Here is a 24461-nt window from a genome sequence, read left to right as displayed (position 1 = left end):
CATGATAACACAGTCGTACGGTAAAATGTCGTCTGTGACTCCCTGTGTACGAGCTGAACATATCTGTGATGTACTCTTCATCATCCTTCCTTTCTACCAGTGTCCTTGCTATTTTGTCGATCCCCGCTCGCTCATCTTTGTCTAGCCTGTTTGTTCTTGCAAGGCCAGCCCCTCGAGTCTCATGCTCGTCTAACGTTGTCGTTGATGCGGGTTTTAATACAAGGGGTTCAGCTGGCACAGAGGCCATTGGGGCCGACGCTGCGGCGGTACCTTCGTTTGTACCTGGGGGTGGCGCGGGCTGCGCCAAGGGCCGAGAAGGGGCGTATGGAGGGGGCATGTAGATGATAGGAGGACCTAACAGCAGGTCCTCATTGGCTTGTCGTTTCGAGGGCAAGTCAGGGTAGAGCATGGAGGGGGTTCTAACCGGACACTGGCTTGGCGTTTCCCTTTCTAGTTTCTGTTTAGCTTTCTCTCTTTCCTCTATCTCCCTTTTTAGTTTCTGAGCAGCTAGGTGGGCTGCTTTTTGCAGCTCTTTTTCCAACCTACTCTCAGTTTTCTTTTTACGCTGTTCAGTTTCTTTTCGCCACATGCCGAAGCTATCAAGCATAGTGGGTGTTGTCTTGTTTTTACCTAGGGCAGTTTCTAGCATTTTTATTTTATCATCATCGAAGGATCCTGTCAGGGGCCATTGACTTTCTTGACCCTGTTTTGTATATTTATGCCATAGTTTACTATAGGCAATAGCGGTCAATCCATGCTTCATGAACATGTCCTTATTAGGGGTGCCTTCCAGTGGGGCTGGATGGTCCATCTCTAATAAGCGGTCCGGGCTAAACAGGCTACCAATCAGTGGGGAGAAGACAGACATGACGGCTCGTAACGAGGGACTAAAAAGTCAGCACTGCCTATCTTATCACTAGGTGCAAAGACTGGACAGAATATTTCTATTCTACGTTGTTTGCAGGCAGTGAATACCTCATGGATCACAATAACCAAAGACCAACAAATAACAATGGGGAGAATGAGTAGGTCCGCAAAGATCTGCGTTACCTACCTTTTTCGCTATCTGCAAAAAGGGTGGTCTCTTCCCTGTTTGCAGACAGGGAATCTCCAGGAAACAATAATTTTGCGAACAACAGTTCAGTTTCAAGCAATTATAGGGTGAGGGAGAAAAAAATAAGCACGGCTGCTACCCTACCTATCCTCCACTGCTTGCAAAGAGAGAGACCTTTGTTTCTCCGTTTGCAGACAGTGAATCCCTCGTGGATCAAGATAACAAAAGACCGACAAATAGCAATGGGGAGAGTGAGTAGGTCCGCAAAGATTTGCGTTACCTACCTTTTTCACTATCTGCAAAAAGGGTGGTCTCTTCCCTGTTTGCAGACAGGGAATCTCCAGGAAACAATAGTTTGTGAACAACAGCTCAGTTTCAGGTGACTATTGAGTGGGGGAGAAAAATAAGCACGGTTGTCTGCCCTACCTATCCTCCACTGTTTGCAAAGAGAGAGCCTGTTGTTTCTCCGTTTGCAGACAGTGAATCTCCAATTAAACAAAAAAGAGCAATACTAGTATTTAACAATCAAGCAATTTTTTCGCAATTTGTCGTGGTAACACGACCTTACCCGGACCGCATGGACAGTTTCCTGACTTCCGAATCCAGCGCCCGATCGTCCTCTCTTCTTCGTTATCCTCGCGGCACTCCTGATGGTTCCCAGTCAGGACCGTAGATCACTCGAGAGAGGTCTGTTCGGAACCAGTGAAGTTCGGATGATCGGCTGTCAGACGAGGGTCTATCGGACAGACGCGTTCCCGATCGTTGCAGTCGTTCACTTTGTCGTCAGGACCTCTCCCACTGGATCCATGGGTCGCTGATGGGCCCCACGCTTGGGACGCCAATTGTGGAAAAATACAAACTGGGGGGGCACTACCAACCAGAATATAAGATCCTTAATTATTGCCCGGCGATGTCGCCTCTTGAACCCACAAAGAAGTTAAACTATTGAAGAGGCAGGCGCTGGAGACTGGAAGGCAGGAAACAAGGTTTTTATTCGCTCCGGAGGAGAACACAACGAAAACGGACAGAAGGTATCGTTCTGAGGTGCTCTAACTGCATCCCGGAGGCCTGGCCTCTTATACACGAGTTTATCTCTTTATTACATGTAACACATTCTCGTCGATACTTTGATGTACGGAAAGACATCCTCAGAATCCCCCCTTCCCAGCCCGTTCCCATGCAAGGCTACAGTGGAAGTCCCCGCCCCGTTCACAACAGGTGATGATCATTGCGCAGCTGGGTATTCCGCCGATTCACGGAGTGTGCGGGTTTCGATCGGATCTCGTGGGATGGGGGGGGGCTTTGATCATCTCGGGGGTCCTTTGAGGAGGGAAGCTTCCTATTGTATGGGGAGGGGCAAGAGAATGGTATCGGCAGAGCTAGGTGTCGGCCTGGGAACGGGGAAGACAGACGGGCACACGGGGAAAAGGGGTTTGCATCAAAAGGGCCGGAGGTCATGACGGGGAAGCAGGGAGATGTCGCGCTGGGAACAGGATGAGAGCCTGGGGCAGAGCAGTGCCGAAGAGGGGTTTATGACTCAAGGCAGGTGCAAGCAGGGGGGGGGTTGCCAGCGAAGTTAGGAGAGAGAGAGAGAGACGCGCTGGCTCTCGGCGAGAGCGGGGAAGCCATGGTGTCCAAAATGGCGGCTGTTTTACGCGCACAAAAGGTTTAAGGAGAGCAAGAGGGCGCCGATAATGTTGACGGTTTTCAGCCTAACTTTTAACATGCTTGCCGAGTCCCGTTCTTATCATCTATCTGGCCATGCGGCAATCGGACTCCTTTTCAGTGGCAACGATTGTATGAGGGGTATCTATTGCTCTCCCAGTATCTTGGATGTTTTATTATAGCCTGGATATTAGGCAGATTGGAATACTGGACGGCAGTGCTGCACTAATGTGGGGCCATCTGGCCGTGGGCTCTCTAGTGCCTCCCCTAACCCCACCTTTTTCTTGCTCCAATGCTGATAGTTATGACTCCGTAAGCACATTGGAGCCTGCTGCCCAGGCTCCAGTGCCAGTGCTTACTCCATAACACTATGTGTAAATTGACAATCCCATTTGCCAAGGACTTTCCCCCCTTATAAGTCCATGGTATACGGTACCTGTGGTACCCAGGGCATGGATGTTACAGTGGTCCCCAGGGCCTGCAACACTGTTTGGGCCACAGTGAGTGACCCAAGTAAACTACTGACAGCAGGCCTGCCATTGCAGACGACAGAAACAGTGTAACTGCTTCATTAGCCTTTGCCCTCACCATGTGTAGCAAAGCTAATGTACTGCTTTTAACATATGTCAGCAACCCCTAAGGAAGATCTCTTGCGCCCCGGAGTCAGGGTGCCTTATAATAAAGGTATGGGCATATAAGTGAAAACTCATATGTCCCTATAGTGGCCCTTACCATTAAAGTACACTATAAGTGGTAGGCGGTCCATTGCATAACATGGGCTTGCACCCATGGTACCACTTGAATATGTCGAGTTTGGTATCAAACAACATGCTGATTCAACCCTGATATGAATCTCGTGTCAAGGGTGATGTGGAATGCACCCATATGGCTACCTTAGAGATTGCACACCTATTTACCCAGCTTCTCTGTGCTCTGGATTCTGACCTCTTACCAGGCAGTGTGTTCACTCCCAAAAGGTAGGGACAAAGATCACACCTCCTTCCTTCCAGGAAAGCTAGTGAAGTGGCACATCAAGGCAGCGAGCTTCAAATGCTACACCCCCTCTGATATGCATCATGGCCGACTCCCAAAGTAGGAAACAGCACTCCCCCTGACCCAGGAACATTTACTCCCAGACAGGTGGGAAATTAGGTATGCAGGAGGTGAGCTGCCTGGTGTGTACAGCTAATGAAGACTTCTGTCATTTTCAAGAGTGGTAGAAATAATGGTCTCTGGGTAGAAAATGTCACTACACCCCCAGATGTGGTCACCTCATGGGGGATTCGCTGTTGGGGCTAGCAGCCCATTGGCCACTTGCACCCCCACCCCTAACACCTCTAAATCTAGGATTTAAGGGCTATCCCTGATACCAGAACCTCAGTTCTGACTCAACTGCATCAAAGAGGATAAAGAAGAGACCTGTGTCTGCGACAACAGAACTTTGCACAAAGCAAAAGAGAGATACTCTGTCCCTGTGGTAAAGCTCCTGGCACTGCCTGATCGAACCTCGTTCTAGGCTAACTCTTGGTTCCCTTAGACAGAAGAATTCCTGTGAGAGCCTGAAGAACCCTCAGCCTCCCCTGGACTAGTGGCACACAAATCCAGATGGTCTGGTGCATTGTGGGAACTGTAATCCTGCCGTCCATTACGTTACAGGCATCTACTACATTCCCCAGAACCACAGAACGAAGTACCTTTTTTCAAAGATTACCGCTGCCAAAGTTTGTTGGTCCAGCAACTGACCCATACACTCTGCGCTGTACCTAAAGGGAGATGCATCTCACCTTCGCCTGTCGTCAGCAATGACCTCATTGTGATTTTTTTGCATCTTTTTACCCACAGCATCGTGTAAGCGGTTAAAGCAGCGCTCCCAAGGCACCCGTTCGGCACCAGGAACATCCAGGACAGCTCTACACAAGGGCTGTACGGACCAGGTAAAATTGAACTGACTGTCATAGCCTGGCCAAGGAATGGGAATCACCTTTACCTTGCAAGGGTTCCACACAACTCGACCTGCAAGTGACTGATTGTCACTAGTGGTTTTTACCTTTGACTGCAATGATGAAGTTTCACTGTATTCTTCTGCACTGAATTTACATTGCTTCTTAAATCCAAACTTTGGTTATTTGTATCCTATTTTGTTCATTTGGTGTCTAAATTAAGATAAAAAGACATCTTTTTATAAATTGGAGTCAGATTTCTGTTGAGTGATGCCAATTACTTATCATCCATGTGTGTACTCTGAAATGCTTAACACGTGTTCCTCTAGTAAAGCCTGACTGTTCTTTGCCACTCTACCAAGACTGAGCTAAGGGTTTATTAGTGTGAATCCAAAGACCATCTTTGGGTTATTGTGATAATATTACACGGCGAAGCCTAAACATCATCACCACATAATTAATATTCCACTTTATTACAGTTTAGAAATCACTCCCCTCAATCTCTCCTAGACCCTTCCGTGCGTGGGGAATTCCCGCGCTGTGCAGGCGTTTCTATTAATGGGCGGGGATTCGGACGGCCGGGGGCCGTCCTGCGCACACGGCCAGCGTGACGGCTCCCGGCTGTTACGAGCATGGAAGAGGTTAAAGAATGCCCTGAGGAGGAAAACAGTAAGCACTGAGCGAAATGAGCCTTTAGCATAGGGAAAAACTACTCTGAAGAAATGACAGGAAAGAGAATCAAAAGTGGGATGTGGCGAGAACTGAATCTGGTATGTGGAAAAAATTAAAAATGGGATGTGGCATGGTTTGTTGTAAAGAGGACTACAAGAAGGAAACTCTATTCCCACTCTTAGCTTCAAAGGAGTTCTTCTTTCCTGCTTTCCCTCTTGACTTGATCCCAGCCACCATTAAATGTTCTGCCCAGGTCTGTCTATAGGTTACACATCCACCCTACCTTCTGTTCTTTGAGTTGTTGCTCGTTTTTCTGTAGCTCCTCTTTGTTCTTTAGCATGTACTGCTGCAAGGACTTGATTTCGGTCTGCTTGCTGTCCAAGTCACCTTGGACCTGTTTCAGCTCTTTCTCCAGTTTTTCTTTTCGCCGGATATCCCGGGAGGCCTCATTCTGACGCATCTGAATCTCCTGTTGGAACTGCAATCAGGGAAGAAAAAAAAGGAAACAAACGTATCATTATATCATGATTCCCATTCTTAAATCTAGAGGGGCTTCTGTGGGTTTGGGTAAAAAATAATATTTAACAGTTATATTCCTTCATCAGGTCTGACTGCTTCAATCACAACTTAGGGCCTGATTTACATATTGGCAGATGAGTTACTCCATCACAAACGCGTCGATACACTATCCGCCTTATTAAGCGCATTATATCCTATGGCATAGTAATAAACCAGAAAGAATATCCATCAGTTGGTGACATAGTAACCCGTCCGACAAACTTTAAATTAAATTTGGCGCTTAGTATTGAATAGGTACTACCCAATTCAAAACGTTTTATCATGGCGTAAATTAGACTTACACTATAAAACAGTGCTAAACAACTTATATAAATACAATGCATGAGGTTGACTTTACAAAAGAAAAGTTCAGATTTCAAGTCCAACTGCATGCTACGTTTGTGTAATTTATGCTAAAGACAAGTACATTAGGCATGCAAAATTTTGAATGGACTTGCAAAATTGGCGCTAAACACCAAAGGTCAGACCAGTGCCTATAAATAAACAACGATTTGGGGGATTTAAATACATATAAAAATGCACAGAGCACACTCATGCGAGCTCCTAATTTATATAATAATGGTCCCTGTGCGAGTTGTGCAAAGTAAAGTGAACCGCACCATTTAACACTTTAATAAACAATGTATGTGTGTGCTATAGGGGAGGGGAAGAGTAAAAAAGAAATAATATTGGAGGCAAAATTAAGTTAAAGAAATAAAGATCGCTTGATATGTTGTCGCACACTGCATAAGTAATGCACTCAATGTACATGTCCCACACACGTAGAGTCAGGAGGTGCCATTTTAGTGAAGTTAAAAAACGTACAGGTTTATTGAATGGACTGCGTATGTTACGCAACAATAGCAAAGGTGTTTGCCAAACAGTAAAATGCATACGCTTTTCACTTGTAGACATAGTTTATGGTTCGTGTAAGTTGCTCTTTTTTCTCAGACTACTATGAATCAGCACTCCAGTGTCTCTGGAATGCAGTCACTCTGGAGCTGCCAGAGGAAAATGCCCCCACTTGCATGAAGGTCATTTATGACATTAGCAGCAGCTTATTAAAGGCAGGTAATTGGCTTTTCTCCTCTTAAAAAGTCCCCACCTTTGGCTTCAGCTGCCTCACTAAATAAACAGCCAATTATATTGTTTTAACTCATGCAGTTATCAATATTCAAACACAGGCAAACCCGACAATCCAGACATTTTAAAGTTGGGCTCGTGTTCTTTTTAACAGTTCCTAAAACTGCGAGCTGAATTGTGTTCGTTGACTTCAGGTGTGAGGTGTCTGTCCAATCCTGAGCGCACACCGTCCAACGCCAGTCTTAACATCCACCCCGAATTTGACCCTATCCAGCCTCCCCCTCATTCTGGCATTCCCACTGGCGAGCATATGGGTAATTCCTTCTTTCTACTGACTGTCTGCTTAAGTCATCCACGGAGAGCCCAAATGCAAGCCTTCTCTGAAGAGAAGGGGACAGAAAGGAGCAAAGATAGGCTTCGTAGGTCGGAAGTGGAGATGGAAGTAGGACTACGGTCACAACTGGTCATTAGGACATGAGGATGCATGGGATACCAAGCACTCTGATAGTGAGTGCACCGGGGTCCCCAGTAACGAGTGCTCCAAGTCTACCTTACATTTCAAAGGTCAAACAGTTGGACAGCAGCAAAATGCCAATGACAGTGAAGCACATTTCACAAGTTCAAATTTCCAACCAATCAGTTTCAGAGAGGAGGGTGGAAGGTAATTTTACAGCGCTGCCCTGCAGGGGCCTTCACGTATGTAAAGAGGTCCAGGTACACCTTTCTGGTAGTAGCTATGGCAGGGAAACTAAGAGGATTTCCGCCAGAAAGGCCCTAAAACAAAGAAGAACAGGGGAAGCAGAAATAGAGATAGGTTTGTATTTTGGGGCAGGAATCATCCTCCATCTTGAAAACAGCAGTCTTACACCAAAGTAAATGATTGAGAATACTGATGACCAACCTAAAATTAATCAATCAGGGATTTGTGAAGCGCGCTACTCACCCGTGAGGGAATCAAGGCACTGGGAGGGGCTTGGGGGGTCGTGCAGGTCCGAGTCATCCAAAGAGCCAGGTCTTTGAGGCTATTCCTGAAGGTGTGCGATTGGGGGAACGTCTGATGTCGAGCAGGAGTTTGTTACAGGTCTTAGCCACGATGTTGGAGTAGGCTCTTCCACCCGTTCTGGCTCTACGGAGGCGCGGGGTTTCGGCGAGGTCGGTGGACCGGAAGTTTCTCTTGGGTGCGTGGCAGGAGATTCTTTTGTTGAGGTATTGGGGTCCGGTGTTGTGGAGGGATTTATAGGCATGAGAGAGTAGCTTGAAGGCGACTCTTCCAGACGGGCATCAAGTGGAGGTCTCGTAGGTACTGGGTGATGTGTTTGTGTCTTGGGATGCAGAGTACGAGCCTGGCAGCAGAGTTCTGGATGGTCTGGAGTTTCCAGAGCAGAGATTTGTTGAGTCCGGTGTAGAGGGTGTTTCCGTAGTCCAGTCTGCTGGTTATGAGTGCGTGGTGATGGTCTTTCTGGATTCGGGGTGATCCACTTGAAAGTCTTGCAAAGGATGCGGAGGTGTTATGGTTCTCACGAGTCAGGTACACTTTAATGAAATGCACAAACCCCTGATACCATTCCCACTCATATACTCATGAATGAATGGTAAGAGAGTATGAATGAATGAGGAAGCAGGTAGCATACAGCTCCCACAAACCACCATTCTGGTAGAACAACAGTACTAGTGGGGAGGATGAGTCTGAACTACATAAGCCGCTCCCTTTCCTCAAGCCGGTGCTTGTCTATCTGTATCCAGTTTATAGAGAAGCAGCCTGAGGATTGTGTTTTTACCTGCACTTTTGTTTCCCGGGAGACATGCCGAAGAGTAGTCATTCGCTCTTCCTCCCACCTTCAGCAGATTTGTGAAAGCTGCGTGCAGAGTCCCATGGCCATCCTGTTGAGGAAGCTCCATGGTCTAAGCGTCTTCAACCGATCGGTTACCAGCTTTATTTCGGATGAGGTAAGTGCAGTTGTGGTGCTGGCGTTTGGAGCTGGATTTAGCAGGCAATACGGAACCGCAACGCAAGGGTTCTTTTTAGCCAAAATGTACATTGACTTTCCCGCGAGTACCGCTGGTATATCATCATCCGTTATTGTCTGTGCAACTTCTGAACAGTTCTTATTCGAGTGTTGCGGTTTGAGGGTCCGTGTCTGGAGGAACTATTTACATTTCTGGGAGTCTTGACTCTTATGCTATTAACAAAAATTGCCTGGAGGCATTTGGGTTACACTTTTCTACAAGGTTGAGGGAGCGAGGTTGAGGGACCTCGAGAAGAACTAGATCTGCAGATTGATGGGTTCTATGGAGTAAAAGGCATCCACGCTATGAAAATGATGAAATCCAGTAAAATATCTTGGTGAAAGTAAAGTTGGGGGCGGGAGTTGACCTAGTCACTGATCTGCTCAGAGACTTTTGTCCCTTAAGAGACCAGAAGATATTACATGACTGATGAGAAGGCAACATCGAAACCCTGTTGCTGGAGAATTCAGCAAAGGAACAGTGTTGCTAAGCCATAGCAGATGGATGAAACAAGACTGTGGGGATGTCCATGTACAAATGTGGGAGGAGGCAAATACGACTTTGGTGAGTTATTCATTGACTGACACAACAACCTGGTTCACACTTACAATAACAAAATGATGTAATAAACAACATACAGCTCACACCCTTTTGTCAATTCAGTAACAGACATATTTTTTTAATGATTCTTCATGGAGAAGAGGACCTGAAGTAGGACCGTTTCAGATATAGATTGGACTGTGCATAGACATTCTACTCTATTTAGCTGCTCCAAGCAAAGGAAACTTGGGTTCTACTGTCTCTGAGGAACAACCAATCCTCAGTTCACCACCAACAGCCATCGGACAATTGCCAAGTTACAACAGGATAGAAGGGAAGAAGGCACATCAGCGAACAAACCTGCATATTGAAGGAAATTAAATGATATAAAATTGCCACCTGGAAAAAGTTTGGAAACTTATCAAAACATTTGCTCCAGAGCCAAGGGGGCCTACAGTAAAAAGTTGCCAACCGGTAGTTGTACGTCATTGAATTGAATTTAAAATTCACCCCTTTGAAAGGCTCAAGCACCTCTGAAAAATGCCATTACCCTTCTTTTATGGGACTTAGAAACTTTCTGAACCAAAAATCTCATAAGCTCCAGAGCCTTAGCAGACCAGCCTGCTGCAGGTATCGAACTGGAAGTTCAACGGTGGCTACAATTTCAGCTTTGTCTAATGAGGAAAGACGTTTTTTCTTTAAAAAAAAATGACCATGTCCCTTTTTGATTTGGACTTTGAAGTGTTTTCAAAGTTTTTGACTTCCGGACTTTCACAGGGACCAATCCACTTGGTGTATCTTACCAGGGCTTCATCGTCCTGGGCCTCAAATCTAACCTATGTCCCAGTCTACAGAGATCATTGAGTACCATTAGTGCGTTGTGCCTTTTTGTGCTATTTTCATTTAAAGTTTGAAAAATTCATATATCTGATTCATCTACCTGGATTTTTTTCGTTTGGTGTCATTCTGTTCTCTGAATTTTTCTCTATTTTTCTAACTCCATTTGGGATTTTTATTGCTTGGTGCTTTTACTTTATTACTGTTTTGGTACTGTATACATACTATATTAAGCAAGTCTCTTTTCAATGCCCCAAGTACAAGGGGATTGAGCTCAGGTTATTTTAATGGCTTTAAGAGTTCGTCCTGACAAGATTTGTGATTATTCCCTGGGGTGGGAATCCCCCCACCCCAAATACTAATCTAGCTTCTTATACTTTACATACCACTAGTTAGTCAACTGCATGCCGTGGCAGTGTAAGGCTCATGAAACAGAGGTAGACAACATTAAAACATGATTCCTGAAGACCTCCATTGATAAATCAGTGGTATCAACTGGAAAGTCAAATATACACACACTTAATGTGCCAAAGGCAAGCAAAGACAAACCTGGATACTGGGCATATCACTAGCATCAGGACACATGGAGAGAAACGTTCTTACACCAAGAAGAGTAGGCACAAAGTGCCGATCCTCTTGGATCTTCAATTGGTATTTGACCCCGTCGACCATGATGTTTTGTTGGACCATCTGTGACCACTTAGATTTCTGGCTCACGGTTAGATTAGTTCACTCTCTACTTGTTTCCAAGTATTAAAAAATATTACTGCCCATCTGGTTTGAATATGTAAAACACCTTCTGCTAGATTTTATTGGCTACCAATTGAAAATTGAATCATTATTAAAGTGCTCTGTAATGTTCATCGAGCCACCTATGTAAATTTGCTGACCTTCCTTCATCGGTACTCATCCATGTGTCATCTTAATCCTTGGAGTCAGGTTTGCTCATAATTTTTAAATTTAGATAAGGTGGGATTAGGGGCCACACATATACAGTCCTTAGCACCCCAACGTATGAAACACTCTTCATTTAGCTACCCATTGCTTCTCTTCCAGTATTTGATAACATCTTGACTTTTTAGTGAGTTGTGTATGATTTGCCCTTATAGTAGGAACCTTCTAAATTAGAGATGAAACAGTCGGCGTACCCTAGCACCAACAACCCACAAATGGTGATGCCTTGATGCCCACTGGGCTAAGTTTGCGCACTATAAGACTCCTATCATTTCATTTCATTTCATGGTGCACTCTAGCAGGAAATTATTAAAATAATGTAGCATTGCTCTGGCTAAAGGCAAGAGTAAGTGCAATTCCAGAGTGAGAACAAAAAGGGAACACCATCACATATAATGAGAGTGAACAGCAAAGGAATCCTCTATGGGGAAAAGGATTTCCCCCATGTAGAAACTGACTAGCGTCGTTTTGTCGAGGTGCACCTGAAACTCTAGGACAATTCCATAAAAACACAGTAGTTTGCTTCAGATATAGGACTTCATTTCTGGCTTTTCACGCTGGTTTCTGGAGAATCGAGCCATAGCACACCAGGTGATACACTCCAGCATTGCTACACACTAGGCTTCTGTTTATATATTAATGTAGAATATTTTACCCAATCCGATCCCCAAATATATCACACCTATTCTTTGTGGTTCACAATAACAAATAGGTGAAACAAAGCTGATACGATAACACCCCCATGGTCATTCAACTCCTCCCTTGCTATTCCTTTCATCTTTCAAAAACAAAAGCCATAGTTTTCCGAATGCATATTTTCACAGAGTAACACCAAGTTTATTGCTGCAGTAGTTTCAAAAATAAGCTTCAAGTAGTTTCATAATGTGAATAAGAGGTACCTTAAACGTAGCTTTTTTCGGTCACAGAAGATTCACAGACGTATTAGTCAGTCTGACCTTATGCATGGGCGAGTAAGTGGCAGATAGTTCTGTCTGACCAGTAGTATGGCAGCCGTACTGGGAAGTACTTATGCTGTTCCCTTAGAAGTGCAGCAGCACTACTAAAAACGTGTTGGTCCTCTTTGATTTAAGGCAAAGAAGCAATGCTGAGAAATCATGGCTCTCTTTCTTTCAAATTATGCCCCGCTCACAGAGGAGAGGTTTAACAGTTCCATTGAGAGTTTAGTAGTGCACTACTTGGTAGGGAAACCATGTATACAATGATTAGGGTGCCATGGTCTCTCTATATACTCCCGAATAATCTCTTTTGGGCACCATGTGGTTTCTTCTTTCAGCTAGAAGGGCTACTACGGACATTCCTAAGAGACTGGTCCCCCCCACAGACTTCCTTAAAAAATGATATGAAGGTGTATATGACAGAGCTATAGAACTCCAGGATATTTGGACATATTTACCCGGTTGCCCAAAAGATGTAATTTAATGACTGGATTTTTTCATGATTTGTTTCCATGGATGAAGCAGCTTTCTAGTTAGATTGCAGAGTAATGGGAATTAAAGATCTACCCGCACATGCCCAGAGCCGACATAAAAGGTGAGGCTTATCTAAAGGGCACCCACATTGATGATCCTTTGGCTGAGAATCATCACTAGAGAAACTTGGCTCTGGGATAACTATGCCCTGAGGGAACTGGGCTCACTCAAGACGTTTGGGAAATGGGACACAATACGAATATGCAAAGTGTTGGATATTTGAGGGGCACAGTAATGCAATCATTTGATCAATTTAAAAAGGAATACACCCTTCATGACAAACAGTTCTTTAAATATGTGAAATTACGACATGAACTGGGCAGGGATGAAGAGCAACTTCAGGGTATATCCCCAACTGATGAATGACTCACTGGAAAAGTTAGCACCAGTAAAGGCAAAGAGGGAAAGGGACTTGGGTCTGAAGGACGATGAAGACTTGGAGAGGGTCAACTGGGAGTCTAGAGAAGTAGCAATCAAAGCAGGTTTTCTACTGATTAAGATATTACATCAAATATACCACACTATAGCCATACTCATCAAAGCATTTGGGTATGTGCAGTAGACATCTGTAGAGGGAGTTTGACCAGCGAGGAACCTATTTCCACACTTGGCTTGTGTGCCCCAAACTCTCTAAATATTGGCATAAAATTGGAGCACGTACAGGTCCAGAGTGGGAGCCCAAAAGTATGTTACTAGGAATACGATGCAAACAATCACCCAAAAAAAACTACTGTTGGTCTGTGACACAGGACTGGTGGTGGCTAGATAAAAAATTGCCAGATTGTGGGTGGGAAGAATGTTCAGTAGTTCCTGTTTAGGTAAACACAAGGTCAGGCAATGGAGTTCAATCACCTGCCCCACTTTTGAGGCAACCACCAAGTTAAAGGTTCCTCCTTATATTTAAAAAATAAACGTGCACAATGTCCATATATTTCATCTTCTTATTCATACAATCAAAGCTTTTCACTGTCAAAAAAAAATCTCTTCTGGGTTTATCACTGGTTATTAAGGAATGGTCCTGCGTACCCAAAGTGCTTCATTCATATCTGAGTCAAAGTAAACCAATGAATAAAAAAAAAATAAGAAAGAGTGAGCTCTGTGCTCTCTAAAAAAGATGTTACACAGAGCTACATTTGAAGTGTTCTGCACGTCTTATAACCATCTGCTGAATATTAAGCTGCATTTGAATAGCATAAAGAAATATTTGCCAGCAGGAGTTTAGATGTTGTAATTCAGGAGGGCCAGTGTTTGAGTAGATAAGGGGTACACATTGTACTGCACTATTTGACTAAAGGTTGTGTTCGGTCCTTTAAGGGCCATTTAGGATTATTCGGCTGAGACATAAAGCTCTAAAAATATGAATCCTCAAGTAAAGATGAAACCAAAACGTTTAAGGTTCTGGTAAGGAAATTGTGAGAGAATAAAATACCCAGTGCGATGAGTTGTGGAAAAGAAAATAGCCCAACGGCCATTCACAACCCTACCTCCCCATTAATCCTTTACAAACAGCTAGTGCCCGCATGTCAAGGTAGAATTAAAAGGTTGGTGTGTGCACATTTGGACCAGGTATTATAAACAGGACTGTAGCATCCTGCTACAATAATCACAGACACAATTACTTATTCTTACTGGAGCTTTATTATCATGCTTCCAGCCTGTCTCCTGTCCCTACTCTAACTGCCCTCATCCTGTCCTGACTCCTCCTCTTCCCCTCAGCCCACCTAGCTCCTCCCATCCCAGCTACTAGACTGTCAACTATATTACATCTCCCCCCTTCTTAACAAAATGAGCTTAATGTCTTCAATGTTCGCAATTCTTCAATCCACCACACGGGTCGGCAGACGGCCTGTTTTTCAAGCTTCAGTAGTGTTGAATCAGTGGTGGGCTTGGCTTTGGTCAATCTTCCTGTTGTCTTGATCAAGGCATTCTTGACTGTGTTGCGTGTAAACTGTTGACTCTCGCGGTCCCCAGTCCTCATGTTTCCTTCCGGTGGTGTAACTACGATTGGTTCAGATGCTCGATCTCTTTCACGAGTGGATAATGTTCCGGTCCTCTTCCGAGCACCCGCATCTACTTTTGCTTCCTTTTGTCTTGTCCGGCCGAGGGCAACACTGCCCTCAAATTCAGAGTCATGTATACCAGACAGTACGGTGTTACCTGATGAGACTGTCTTGGTTTGGTTTGGTAACTCATTCGCCACATCTACCCTTACTTCCTTTTGGCTAGTCCGGTCGAGAGCAACACTGCCCTCCAATTCAGAGTCGTGTATGCCAGACAGTACGGTGCTATCTGATGAGACTGTCTTGGTTTGTTTCGATAACTCATTCACGGCCTCGGGTTGTCTGGCGAGATCGTGAGCTATCGATGCATGGGCATGTTTCTCTCTCATCTGATGATATTTCTCTACTGACACGTCCGGCTTCTGTGCATAGGCATGTTTCTCTCTCATCTGATGATCCCTCTCTCCTGACGCATCCGGCTTTCCTTGCGGAGTGACTGGCTGGTCCTTTCCCATCCGGTTACTAAGGTCCACTGTCTCTGTCTTCCTTTTGTAGGTCCTGTGAGTCAACCTTGCGGACCCCTTCAGGGGTGACGGTGTCTGATCGGTGTCTGAATATACTTGTGCCTGACATGACAGGTTGTCCGGTGGGGTGACTGAGTATTCAGAGACCTTAGTGTGTGACATGTTGCTCTTGACGGGAAGGATGTCCTTTGGTTCCATGGTGCGTTCGGGTGGCTGACGCCATGTCTGTTGTCGGGACCATGACTTGGTCGACTCACGGGATTGTACAGACATGTTCTCTGGGTCAGAGAAGTCTTTTGTCGACTTCCATGATTGGATGGATGTGCGCTCCGCATCAGAGAGATCCTTCTTCCCATTCCTTCTCAAACATTTCTTTGAAACTGTCTCGGGTAATGGATTTTTGAATTCCGTAGTCCGTGACAAATTGCTCTTTCCCTTTGAATTGTCTTTGAGAGGCTTCTCCGTGTGCCTTTGTTGGAGCATCTTCAATGCTGTCTCATTTGGGGGTTTGTTTAATGACCCCGTGCTTGTTCCTTGTGCTTGATCCCAAGCTTTTGCCTCTTTGTCCTTCTCGCCTGAAGTTAACGATTTCCCCTCCGTTTCTTCATTGTCGCGGGAGCCAAAGATGCATGGATCTTTTCTGGTTCGTTGTTGTGGAGGATCAGTCCGTCTTGTGCGACCTGTTTCTCCTTCACGCTTGTTTGATGCTCTAACACCTCTGGTCTGGGGGTGATGCGGTCTCCTGCCAGATGTTTCCTTGGACTCGTCTTCACTGCTTGACGACTGATGTTCCTGCGCCGACTTCAGGTGTTGACCAGTGCGACCCCTTCTTCTAGGGTTTGTCTTTCTCTCCCACTTGTTGTGCAGGATGCCCTCTTGTCCAGGAGTGCGATCTGTCCCATTTGACTCTCTTTCCTCATCAGAGTACTGTGTGTCATACTTTGAATGACTCCTTGAGGAACTCTTGAGGGGTGAATAACTCTTTGGAATTGTCTTTTGGATGGTTGACTCTGAGTCTTCTGACTCTGAGTAATCCTTGGTTGACTTTAAGTAGTCAGACGCTGAGGAGTCTGACTCTGAGTAATCGTTGTCGCTTCCTTTGTCGCTGTATCTTTCCCGTTGTCTTTTTGAATGACTCCTTGAGGAACTCCTGGGGGTTGAATAACTCTTTGGAATTGTCTTTTGGATGGTTGACTTTGAGTCATCTGATTCTGAGTAGTCCTTGTCACTTTCTTTGTCACTGTATCTTTCCCGTTGTCTTTTTGCTGGTCTGCCTTCCCTCTCTCTCCTTTCAGTTTTGTTTGTTTTCTGAGTGCTATCTTTCCAGGTATCTTGATGGTTTGCTCTCAGGTGCACGTCCTTGAATCGGTCTCTTGCTTTAATTGCATTCCAATTTCGGCCTTCTTGATGATTTCCTTTAACGACCAATGCCCTTGCAGGATCTTGCGCTTGGTGTCAGGGTTTGTGCAACCTTCAACGATCCGAAGTCGGACCGCATCCTCATTTGTAAAAGTGTTGAAGTGGCAGCCTCGTACCAGATTTTGTAACCGAGTGATGAAGTTTGGCAACGGTTCGCCTGGTTCCTGCCGTGCTGTATTGAAAACTATGTGATTCTGATCCACATCTGTCTGTGCGTTGAGATGGGCACAGAGCTCCCTTTGGAGTCTTTTGTAGATATCTGTATCCTCTTTGGAAAATGTCCTGATTGGGCAGCGGCCCTCAGGACCCACCAGATGGAGGAGTAGTATTAGACATTTTCTCTCTCTTTGCTCACCATTGGCTTTTAAGAAATCTTCCAAAGCTTCGAGCCACCAGTGTCGTTTGAGATCCGAGATCCACTCATCAGTCTGCACCGCTGGGGGCGGTACTTCAGTGTCTGGAGTGACCCGTGGTGCTACGTCTCTTCCCGCCATGAGAGAGGGAGATTCTGGTCAAGGTCTTTGGTCTGGTCGTTTGCTTAGAAATTGATAGTCTTTGTAACCATCCCAGTATGCGCTGTATGTGCTGGTGAACGAACTTGGATGGTTCTACTTTCTCCGGGGTCCTCTGTAGGACTGCCCTCCTCTGGGTCTTCTGCAGTTCTGCCCAGCAGCTCTTCTCTCTTCGGCGCTCTTTGGTTTGTGCTCAGTGTCGTCTTTATCGGTCTCTTGCATTTGCTTATGCTTGTTCCATTGTGCTGTTGTCTTTGCTTGGTCCTTGTGTTTGCTTGTGCCTCTTTTATTTTAGAGACACGTGCTACTTCATTGCATTCGCCACTGCGCATTCGCTTGCGTTTCTCAATGTTCGCGTTTCCACCCGTGCTGACATTTGTTTTGTCAATGCATGTTTGGTAAATCACTCTTGTGGTTGCTCGTGCTTGTTAATTGATTCACTCTCGTGTTTGCAAGTGCTTCTTCTGTCTTGGTTGCTAAGACTTGTTCATTGTTGTTCACGCGCCGTTATCCACGCTTATTTACTTGCCTTACCAATGCCTATTTCTTGGCATTTACCAGTGCATGTTTATTTGCATATACCAATGTTTGTTTATTTGCATGCACCAATACTTGTTTGTTCCCTTTCGCCACTGCTTGTTGGTTCCTACTCGCCACGGCTTGTCTGTTGGCTCTTGACAGTACTTGTGTGGTCTTCGCCAGTGCTTGTTTGGCCTTCGCCAGTGCTTGTTTGGCCTTCGTCAATGCTTGTTTGGTCTTCGCCAATGCTTGTTTGGTCTTCGCCAGTGCTTGTTTGGTCTTCGCCAGTGCTTGTTTGGTCTTCGCCAGTCCTTGTTTGGTCTTCGCCAATGCTTGTTTGGTCTTCGCCAGTGCTTGTTTGGTCTTCGCCAATGCTCGTTTGGTCTTCGCCAATGCTCGTTTGGTCTTCGCCAATGCTTGTTTGATCTTCGCCAATGCTTGTTTGGTCTTCGCCAATGGTTGTTTGATCTTCGCCAATGCTTGTTTGGTCTTCGCCAATGCTTGTTTGTTCTTCGCCAATGCTTGTTTGTTCTTCGCCAATGCTTGTTGTGAAACTCAGCTCGCCTGACCTCAAAATGGCCGCCTACAGTTTGCACAGGGAGGATGTCCCAAAAGTTGCCTGACTCAAAGATGGCCGCCGTGATCATCCACAGGCACTACTTTCTCAATCTTCATTCGACCCCTTTTCTTCACACAGGACTCACCGGCAGTCGTTTTCAGGGTCAGCACACTCCGGATTTGGCTCCCTCTGGTCAAGGCCACAGTCAGGTGAGGATGGGGTGGGCTCCCGCCTTACTTTGCACGGTCCTTCGGCGGGGCATGCCAAAACCCACGCATCCAGCGTGAGGTTTTCCGACGTCTGGATTCACTCGGACTCCAATTTTGCCGCGCTCAGCAGCGCTTGGCAGTGGACCTTCACGGGGGCAGTCCACACAGGATTCACTCCTTACCGGCCACAGCAGTCATCAGGTGAGATTGGGGTGGACTCCCAGCTCACTTTTGCAGTTCCCGCTCTCTCGCGCCGACGACCTGCCAAACCTCACGCATTAGGCGTGAGGTTTTCCCGATCTCCGACAGCGCCCGGGCTCAAATTGCAGCGCTCTTAGCAGCGCTTGCTGGCGGCACGTCGTGGACGCCGTCCACGGCTCTGGGGCACTTCTTCTTCCTTCCTGGGCACAGTACAGGGTCGGAGTGGGCTCCCGACTCCTGTTACTTTCTGGCTGCTGGGTTACACACACTCGGCGGGGCTCGCACTTTCAGCGCCACAGGGTTTCTTCGACCGAGCGTTTCAGCGCTCCCAGGTCGGGATTTCCTCGGGATTCCCTGGCTTCTTTGGGTCGCGGTCACTTGTTCTGGGCCACAATCATCAGGCCTCAGCTTTACTCGGCAGCGGAGCTCTTCCCTCGACGCTGCATGGGACAGGGTGTCTGTATGTGGTCTCGTGGGCTGCAGTCAGTGTCATCCCACCCTCGTCGCCAGTTGTAGCATCCTGCTACAATAATCACAGACACAATTACTTATTCTTACTGGAGCTTTATTATCATGCTTCCAGCCTGTCTCCTGTCCCTACTCTAACTGCCCTCATCCTGTCCTGACTCCTCCTCTTCCCCTCAGCCCACCTAGCTCCTCCCATCCCAGCTACTAGACTGTCAACTATATTACAAGGACCAAGAGACCTGTTTCTAATTCAAACCCTACATGCACATGTGATGTCAGTGGGTGCTTGTGAAGGAAGGACTTACAAGGGAAATGTTTCTTTGTTCTGCAGACCGCAGTTCATTTTGTTTACGTATATATTTTACCCGGCCATTTTAAAAACGTGTTCGATAATCCCCACAAGATAGCTTTTATGGCTGACAATGCAGTTTGTGGTTTAATATCTGTATAGTTCCAGAACTGATCATCCGCACAGAGGAAGATGACATTCAATGTAGTCTTCAAGGTCAAAACGACAACTACACAAAGTAGTTAATTTCTACTTTTAGATTGGGACAGGTCATATCAAATGATGTCCATGCGTTTGGAAGTCTCCACCTGCTGAGGCTCCGCTTGACAGGTCAGAGCGGCCGCTTTATGCAGAATTGAACTTAGCCATGGTGAGTGGTTTCCGGCAGCGGAGGATGTGCTGACCTTCCCGGTTCACCCTTTGAGCAACTCCAAGACATATTTGCCCGAGAAAACGCTCTCCTTCTTCAAAGTCAGTGGCGCGCTGCTTGCGGCCACCATTTTGAAACCGCCGTTTCCCTCAGCAAAGTCATCGGTGAGAAGATTCCTGCTTTTAAGTAGAAGCACCGTATATCACAAATTCTCTTTCTTCATGTGTACATAGAGCTGATTTGCCTACTTTGAAATATTAACGTTTTATTTGCCCATGAATCTTTGAAAAATTGATGAACAATTTTAATCTTTACCTGAATGGTAAATGTTTGGTGTTGGAAAATTCAAATGTTTGAGGAGGCTATTCCTGAATATTTATGCAGAAGATTAGACAGTTAGCTCGTTATTATATTGTCTCATAGCACGATCCATTCATGACTAAGAGAAGGCATTGGCAGGGCCGTGGCTTGAGGGCTGATGCCTGAGGTAATTAGTGACATTTTGCTGAAGCTCTGCAGGACGGGTCAGGACGCCTGTGTTTGGCAATCTCCTACTTGGTCATGGTGGGTTGCTTTTGGAAGCGAAGAAGGCAGTGACCCTCCCGGTCCTCATTTTGGTGCGCCTTTTATGGGAAAGTTGAGGAATCTTAAGCTTGCTGCATCCTCTAAAGCTTCTAAGGTGCCTGCGTGGTCAGATTTCGATTCAAAACCTAACAGTTCTGAAATGGAAGACCTTCCCCTTCAAAAACCTGATATTTCTTTAGGCGCTATTTCAAAAATGCAGTTCTGTAGTAAGCTTCCTGCTATTTCTACCAAAAGACCCAAAAAAGATCCACCTTCTCCTGAAAAATCCTCTCCGTCAGCCATGGAGGTGATACTAGAAGAGATCCGAGCTCTGAAATCCTTCATAGAGGAAACCAATAAAACTTTGCAATTTTTAAATGATAATTGGTCCTCTTTGGAGTCACGAGTGCTCATTATTGAACAGCGAACTGAATCTCTTGAATCTTCATGCTAACGTATTTCATCTCTGGAATCTGAAGTGTCTCTTCTTAAAAAACAGGCAGAAGATTTGGAAAATAAGAATCATAGATACAACCTCCAAATTTACCACTTCCTGAAAACATTGAAGGTTCCAACCCCGCCACCTTTATTCAGTCCTTCTTGCCCAAACTCTTGGACTTACCTGCTACCACTTCTCTCAATATTCAAAGAGAGCACAGACTCGGCCCGAATATCTCAGCGAAACCTAGTGGTGTGATCATACTTTTTCTGCAGTACACCGATCTCCTTCAAGTTCTTTCAGCAGTCAAGTCCAAAAAAAGGTATTTTGGTAAGTTCATCGTCTCTTCTTTTGTAAAGATGTAGCTCAAATCACAGCAGATCGATGGGAAAAAATTCTTGATCTTCGTCCTCAAGTGCGTTCACTCAATGCCAAATATGGCCTTCTTCATCCATGTATCTTCAAGGTTACGTATAAAGAGCGAACTACAACTTTTGATAACCCCGCAGCACTGCAGAAGTTTCTTACTCTTCATGGAGCTGATACTATGGACATTTCAAGACCTGCTTGAATATTATATATGTTTCATGTTACGCTGTTGTTCTCTTTTTACTGGTTCTCAAATTGTTTAAGTGATTGTTAACTCTGTTTGTGTATTTGTAATGCCTCTCTAATGTTATACTGTTATTTCTCTTTCATCTCTTTTATCAATTCATAATTTTCTTATATTTTCCACTTTATGAATATTTCTTTTTCATTAATTCTTCACAGGTGTTTTTCCTTCAACAATGTTGTTCTCTCCTGACCCTCCTGTAACGTTGACATCCTTGATTGTGGTCCTTTCTGGATTCAATGGATTTTCACAGCTGTCGTTGTCTTCTCCTGGTGTAGTCTTACCCGAGTCGAGTTGTTTTGTAGGTATGATGTTCAGTCGTCTTTGTAAGACATGTACTGTCCCTTTGTTCTCTATTCTCTTATTTTTTCTATTTCTTTTTTGTCTCTCCTTTCTCACCTGTTCCGATTTTCCTTCTTTCGTTTCCCCTTCATCTTTTTTACCTATCTCTTCCACTTTCTCTGTTCTTTTCTTCAAACTTAGTATCCTATACATTTTTTACACTTTACATATTTCTAAATTCTCTTTCATCTTGGAAATTCTTTCTTCCCTTCAATTTATTTTCCTCTACATTTATAAAGTCAATTTATGCTTTTCTCGTGAGCATAAAGTTTGTTCATACTCTTCTTAGTAAGTTACATTTCAGATTACTACCTGAAATATTAAAGGACTGAATAATCCTATTAAAAGGCAACGGAAGTTATCTCACCTAGCAAAGTTGAAAACAGACATTGCGTTACTTCAAGAACCTCACATTTCTGATAATGAAGCTTCCAAGTTAAAGAGATGTTGGCTAGGTCATGTGTTTAATTCCTCTGCCCTAGGTAAGAAAAATTGTGTTTTGATTCTATGTCACAAAAAAATTAATGTTTCTGTAGTTCATTAAGAAGTTGATACGGAGGGCCGTTGGGTTATTGTTAAGTTGCTTATAGATAAAATTCCTATTGTTATTTTCAATGTATATGGTCCAACTTCGATTGATAAACTTTTTTGGTAAACTTATCAGACAAATTACTTACATTCGACGATGATTACGTTATACTTGGTGGAGACTGTAATCAAATTCTAGACCCCACTTACACCTTCTAAAATGCACGCTCAATTTGTTTCCTCCATTCGTCGTAAGCATTAGTTGATATCTGGAGATTATGCCATCCTGACCTTAGGGAGTAGTTTCTATTCTTCTGCTCACCACTCACAATCCCATTTTGATTATCTTTTCTTAAGTAAATCACTGTCACAACATGCCATTCACTCAGAGATTTATTTCAATTCTAATATCTGACCACGCCCCTGTTCTTGTTGATATAGACTTGATCCCCTATTCCCCTCACCCTGGTAGACTTCGTTTTAACAAGTCCCTATAACTCAACCCTAATTTTTGTCAAAAATGTAAATCCTTTGCCTTGGAATTTTTCGCCATCAACAGCACTTCAGAATCCCCTTTCGTGATGGTATGGGATTCCTTTAAAGCAGTCGCCAGAGGTTTTATTATGAGTTTTGTGTCACAAAAAAAGAAGTCTTTTGAAGCCCAGTCTTCTCAATTACTTAGCAAAATTAAACAACTGGAATACGCATATTACCACTCTAACAATGAATCTCATCTGAAAAATCTTCCTGATGCTAAAATTACTTTTAATAAATTGCCTACTGATGCAGCTTCTAATTACCTCCTGAAAAGCAGTTCTCGTTACTATGGTGGCCAAAACAAGATATGTAAACTTTTGGCTAATTATTTAAAGATCAGAAAGGATAGAACTAAAATAGAATCCTTACAAGGTCCTGCGGGTACCCCTATTTATAAAGATAAGCAAATGAATTTGTTTCTTTTTATAAAAATTTCTACACACTGAATCTGCGCCGGATAATTCTGATCTTCTTTCCTATTTTCGGTCCATTCCTTCTCCACCACCAAATCACATTGATTTTGATTCTTTAGGAACTGACATTTCCCTGGCAGATTTAACTCAGGCTGTGTCAGTATTACGTCGTGGGAAAGCACCTGTTTGATGGTTTTACTATTGAATTTTATTCTCATTTTGCAAATATTCTTTTACCTAAGTTTTTATGTCTCTTTCAATCCTTTGGGGCTATGGGCACCTCCAGTGGTACCTTTCAGGAAGCATTGATCTGTTTAATTCCCAAAGATGACAAAGATCACTACTTGGGATAAAAATTGGTCTAAACTCCATAAAACCTCTTCAGCTGCAAATACCATGCAAACCTTTTTTTTCATTTATCACAGATTATTACTCTCCCCTATGTCCTTAGCTTCTTTTTCATCAGACTCATCCTTTGTTTGCTGCTCTTGTCCCTGTCCCACTGCAGATTTAAAAAATATGTTATTTGAATGTTCCTCAATCCATCAGTTTTGGCAATTAATCTGTTCCCAGATTTTGGTAATTTTGAAAGTCCAAATCCCATTTTCCTTTACTAATATATTTGTAGGCACTCTATCTCCCCAATGGCCTGAAACACCTCTAAATGTTACGCTTTTGGATTTATTAATAACAATTGCCTTCCACTTAATATCTTCCAACTGGAAACAAGCTGATAAAGTCACTTTTCGAGCATGGTGGAACGGTCTCTGTTTCCACCACAGACTAGATTCTAATTATGTCTCCCTCATCTCTCTAGCAATTAAAAGAGATCTTTTATGGCTTCCCTTAGCAACTTATTTATCTCATTCTGCCTCCCCCTCTGCTGCACTTACAAATATACCTGATGACGTTCAGAAGCTACCTTAATTTTGCTAATTTTGTCTTTTTATGCTTATCTGTTTAATGATACCTCTTAATTAATGAAAGTTCATTACAGTATTCTTTTCACTCTTTCATTCAATAATATGCTTACAAAGTTATATACTCTGTATATTTATATGACATTTCTGACTGTTTTATATTGATGAGTTATGTTTACTGCCCTCTCTTTATCCCCTCTTCCTCCTCCCCCCCTTTTTTTAGTTCTCCAAATCT

General features: G+C 44.3%; 1 protein-coding gene across 1 annotated transcript in view; it reads right to left on the bottom strand.

Moving 5' to 3' along the window:
• The window catches only part of CFAP58 (cilia and flagella associated protein 58), a 702265-nt gene that overhangs the window by 470505 nt on the left and 207299 nt on the right, over positions 1 to 24461 (bottom strand). The window contains exon 5 of the mRNA XM_078641175.1: positions 5615 to 5809. Coding sequence (XP_078497301.1) covers positions 5615 to 5809 — 195 coding nt within the window. The remainder of the gene's footprint in view (positions 1 to 5614; positions 5810 to 24461) is intronic.

The sequence above is a fragment of the Lissotriton helveticus genome, chromosome 5_1, assembly GCF_964261635.1.
Source record: "Lissotriton helveticus chromosome 5_1, aLisHel1.1, whole genome shotgun sequence".
Classification (NCBI taxonomy): domain Eukaryota; kingdom Metazoa; phylum Chordata; class Amphibia; order Caudata; family Salamandridae; genus Lissotriton; species Lissotriton helveticus.
Note: the sequence above shows the minus strand (reverse complement) of the source record. Positions and strands in the feature narration are given on the sequence as shown.